The sequence below is a fragment of the Halyomorpha halys genome, unplaced genomic scaffold (assembly GCF_000696795.3).
Source record: "Halyomorpha halys isolate HHAL.00 unplaced genomic scaffold, Hhal_1.1 Scaffold1184.1, whole genome shotgun sequence".
Lineage (NCBI taxonomy): Eukaryota > Metazoa > Arthropoda > Insecta > Hemiptera > Pentatomidae > Halyomorpha > Halyomorpha halys.
The window spans coordinates 79,309-84,417 of NW_027105562.1; the positions used below are offsets into that span (position 1 = coordinate 79,309).

Genomic DNA, 5,109 nt, shown 5'->3' on the forward strand with positions numbered 1-5,109 from the left:
TGAATTGAGAAGTACCACTTGGGATCTTTGTTATTTATACGGACTCTTAAGTTATCAATTCTATTGCCATTCAAATTACAATAGAAAAGGTCTTACTTGTCTTGGTGCACATCGGTTGGTTTAGCAGTTGTCGTGGCGGAGCATCCATGTTTGCTTCGCTCCGCAGCCTGCCGGTGGGCCTCTGTTGACTCCCTATGGTGTGTGACTTCTTCAACCACCCTTTAACTGTCTTCAACTGTCTCCACTGACTTCAACTGTTCTCCACTGACTTCAACTGCCTCTCAACACTTCCTCCAAATTGTGTCCTGCAAAACTGTCCTCTTCCACCATCCTTCTGCTCCTTTTAGTTCTTTTCTCCCCTCTACTTCTAATTCCTCCCCACTTCCGATCTTCGTTCTTCTCATGCTCCCATCAGAGAGGATGGGAAGGTTCAATGACCTTTGGCGAAAGTCGGTCTTTTTCCTCCCTTTCATCTTCTGATATGTATGAGAGGCACCAGCTGGAGTTTTTTAACTTAAAATAATTTCTTTTGTCGGCATGCCAAAGATACCGCCTATGCGGACCTATGCAAATATATATATATATATTATCCGCATATAAATGCGGACCTATGCAAATATCCGTCGGCTACAGATCTAAAGAAATGTTCAGAGGCATATAGATAACAGAGGGTATGCACCCTCTGGGAACGGTTGTCCGTGTAGGCAGAGTTAAACAAATAAACAGCCCTTATCTTGCACGTGGCCAGTTTAGACATTAGAAAGTACAAAGAAATAGCCGCCGTAATTGAAAACAAATAAACACCCCTTATCTCACACGGGGCCTCTCTAAAAACCTCGGGAAAAATACAGTAAGCCGCCAGAAGCCGGCTTTCTTCAAAGAAGAAACTTTTAAAGATGAAAGGTAGGAAAAAGACCGACTTTCGTCGAAGGTCATTGGACCTTCTCACCCCCTCTGAAAATAGAGGAACCAATCAAAGGACAGAAATCAAAAGAAGAAGGAGTCAGAAGGAGAGGGGAGAAAATGAACAAAAAAGGCAGGAGGAAAGAAGTGACACACAGTTTTGAGGGAGTTGGAGGAAGACAGTTCGAAGGAGCCCGGAGTTGACAGTTTGAGGGAAGCTGAGAGAAGAGGACAGTCGAACAGAGTTCTAGGAGTTGAGGACAGTTCTGTGACAGAAAGAGTGGAGAACAGTCTGACAGAGGAAGACAATCTGGAAGATCAGCGGCAGCCGGGAGGCGAATATAAACGCTCTTCCACGACAACCGCCAAGCCGACCGATGTTCCGAAACAAGTAAGACCTTTTCTGATGTAATTAGAATGGCAGTAGTAGAATTAATAACTTATAGTCAGTATAAATATCAAAGATCCCAACTGGTACTTCTCAATTCCTTCTCTTATAATTAAAGTATAAGGATACAAGTCCACCATGCTCTCTCATAATAGTATTTTTTTAGGCCACATCTGGTATCTACATATATCTATATATTACTTTTAATGTTTTGCCGATTTGGTCATTGACCAGGCGAGGCAGATTTTTTGGTATGCTGACTAAAGAACTTACTTTAGGTTCAACATTCCAGCTGGTGCCTCTCATACATATCACACTAATGATGTCAGTTAAAATGTTTTTTAATATCAAAGATCAAACCACCTATCCTGTTTTGATGTCTTCTAAATGAATATGTGACCGACTCATTTATGGGATGAGATCTAAAATTTACTTTCTTAAAAAAGAACCACTCTGGTTTAGTATGTTTTCTTTGTGGGTTGATGTTCTTCGGCTTAGTTTTTCGATTGTGTATATATGCATATAGCATTAACCAAAAAAATACCAAATAATCAGTCAATGTAGAAAAACTTCAAAAAGTTTGATTAAGAATATATTGGTATATTCACTTTTGTTCGAGTTTAGAACTACTACTTAAAAAGACGGAAGAATATAGGATTAAAGGAGGAGAAGGAATTCAAGTTAAAACAACCCCAGTTTAGTGGTCCCTCCCCATTCTTGTACCCCCCCTGCTATCAGCTCCTGAGTCAATATTGTGCCCACTCTCTTAAAATGACGTGTGGCGTGTAGCAAAGCAAGGGCCGAGTTTTAGGTTATTTTGGAAATATTAGAATTTTTTCTTTCAAATACTCACTACTTTTAAAAGCAAAAGTTTGTTTTATTTATTATTAGTTAAAGGTTATTCAATAATTTCAATATTAAGTCATGCTCAGCAATCAGAATGCTATTGAATTTTTATTTTAAAATATTTGACGATTGTCATTAGATTGTAAAGTTTAAAGAAAAGGAAATTATAAAATAAACTTTGTTATCCTTGACATCAAGGAAAATTTATGTTCTTTATTTTTCTTCTAAGTCCTAAATTGTAATTAATATTTAAATTTTTACTTGCCATATTTGTGCAGCTAAGGCAAATTATTGTAATTTTTGAAATGCAGCAATTAAAAACAATCAAATAAAAACTAGTAGATGAGTCGTAGTTGGCGTCCTAGGCATGAATGTAAACTAAGAGCTATCTTGTAGTCAGCTGTCAACATATTAACAGAATGTATAATATATTTTTAACTTAATTTATTTAGTAATTTTCCAATTGTAATCAACTTATGAAATATGAATTTAATGCTGTTTGTTTTTCCCTCTTTAGTTAATACTTCCGTATCGAGGTGATGCTTATGATATGCGTAGTTTAAAACTTGTTGGAGATCTTGGTCAAGTGCTTTTCCAACCTTACCATTTATTGGATGAGGCTTCAATTTTTAAAGCTGTGAAACATTCAAATGTTGTGATTAATTTAGTTGGAAGAGATTGGGAAACAAAAAACTTTACCTTTGATCGAGTTCATGTTGAAGGTGCTCGTAAATTAGCCAAAGTTTCAAAAAAAGCAGGAGTAGAAACATTCATTCATGTGTCTGCATTAAATGTCTCTGAAAATCCTACTGTAAGTATCATCTTTGATTAAGTAGACAGTTATAGATTTATATAATTGTTAAATATAGTTTGTTAGTTGAATTGTTTTCTTTGATCCTGAGATTATTACTGAATAAACCAACATATTGGTATTCATAATGAACTGTTAATAGTGACTGTTGCGGCCAACATATGGTCCACAAATCGATAATTGAAACATATGATTTTTATAATGTCAAAAACAAAACAACTTCTCTCTATTGTTTTAACAAATAAACTTAAAAATAGACAGACAACTTCTTAACGTCTCACTGCACACACATATCGTCTCCTTTATCTACTCACTATGCACTCGTAGTTGCCAGCATTCTGGCCATCTTCGCCAGCTAAATCATCTTAGCCACGGCGGGCGGACTTCTTCGACTCATCCTCCAAGAGGACAAGGCGGGCGGACGTACGTCCCTTTTGTCGATCTACTTCCTCGAGAATATCCACTCAGAACAATCACAACCGGGGCCCCACCAATCACCAGTGAAATAAGACTTTTTTTATCTTTTGTTCAATTAATTTAATTTTATAATAGTGTTAAGCTTTCCTTTTGTTTCTAGTTGTATATTTTGTGTTCCTTCTTATTATGTTTACTTATTTAAAAATAACAAAATTCGGCTATTCTTTTCTTTTCACGGTTGGGCTAGTAAAGGTTCCTTTTGAACCCCTACCCGCCGTAACAGTGACCATAGATTAATATGAGGAGATGATGGTCGGGGGGTGCAGTCAATAAAAATACACAAAGAAATAAAACTTATTTATTTGTGCCAACGTTTCAATCTGAATTTCATGGTTTCATCAGGGCTTAAAAACAAAATGAGATAATTTTAATTCAGAGACCATAAAAATATAAAGAAAATAATAATAAACAAAATTGGAAATATACATGACAATAAATTAAGTTGATAGCAGTTGATTGGTAATAACAGAAGATAAAATATAATATTCTAGGGGTAAAAATTATACAAGATAAATGATAAAAGACTTTTTTTTTTATAAAACAGTCTCTTCAAGTAAATATAGAAATAAACCTAATGAAAGGTGTAGAAGAAAATTTAAATGATGAGTAATAGAATAAATATAAAAATGTAAGAGTAATAAAAATTCTATATCTTCCCTGTAACTTCATTGCTTCCAAATTATCAGAGTATTCCTTATCTTTTTAAACACTTTTGATTTTGACAATACTTCCATTCTAGCCCCCATCCCTAACCATGACATATGACTCCTTCCTGAAAGTATTTACATACAGTTAGAATCTTCTCCTATTAACCACAAAACTGATGAACAAAACTTTTCCCTAGCATATTCTTAAATAGTTAATTTATTAAAACACCCATTATTTTTTTTATTTTTTTTACAACTCCTTATTATATTATATTACTGACTGTTTTGACTGGACCTTCCTCAAATTTTAAGTTATAAAGGATTAGATCCAGGTCTAGGTAATATATCAGAAGGGGTTTAGTTAGACAAAGTAATATTGAAAAAATAAATATATTAAAATAGAATGAAATAATTGGTGAAAGGGGGAGGCCAAAAATAATATAATAAGGTTAGTTTGGTAAGTAATAATTTTGATATGGGGAAAGAAGTGGTCTAGAGGTGAGATGTGATGAGGGTCGCCATTTGGGTTGGTAGAAAATATCTTACTTGAGTAACTGGGTGCTCGCTGTCTACACCATGTCTTATTGGTCACCTGATGGATGCTGTGCTGCTGCTGCTCAACGGAGTTGGCCATCCTCTGCTGCTCCGTGTACCACGATTGATGCTGGAGGTACTTAGCAAGACATGCTTAGTTGGCTATGGTACCAAGAAGAAGAGGATGCTCGTTCTACTCAAGATTTTCTAACCTTTCGTTCTCATTGTTATTTATTTGACACAAGTTATTTTCTAATTTTACTCTATATCATTATTACATTTCATTTTTTTTCTAGTTTATTTGTTTTATCTAAATTTTCATAGTTAATTATACATGCCAATAACAATTTCTGCTAGGTCTAACCTATTTTTTGTACTCATAGGTCCGGTATCTAGTGGTTGAGTTTATCCCCTACTTGACTCATAAGTCTCTGTCTTTTTTTTTTAATTATTTATTTAATGTAATTTACAACTGTACAAAATTATACAATAGGTAAATATGT

General features: G+C 34.8%; 1 protein-coding gene across 1 annotated transcript in view; it reads left to right on the top strand.

Moving 5' to 3' along the window:
• LOC106688721 (NADH dehydrogenase [ubiquinone] 1 alpha subcomplex subunit 9, mitochondrial) overlaps window positions 1-5,109 on the top strand; it is a 22,891-nt gene that overhangs the window by 7,953 nt on the left and 9,829 nt on the right. Inside the window, exon 3 of the mRNA XM_014433304.2 lies at window positions 2,655-2,948. Within this exon, the coding sequence (XP_014288790.1) occupies window positions 2,655-2,948 (294 nt within the window). The remainder of the gene's footprint in view (window positions 1-2,654; window positions 2,949-5,109) is intronic.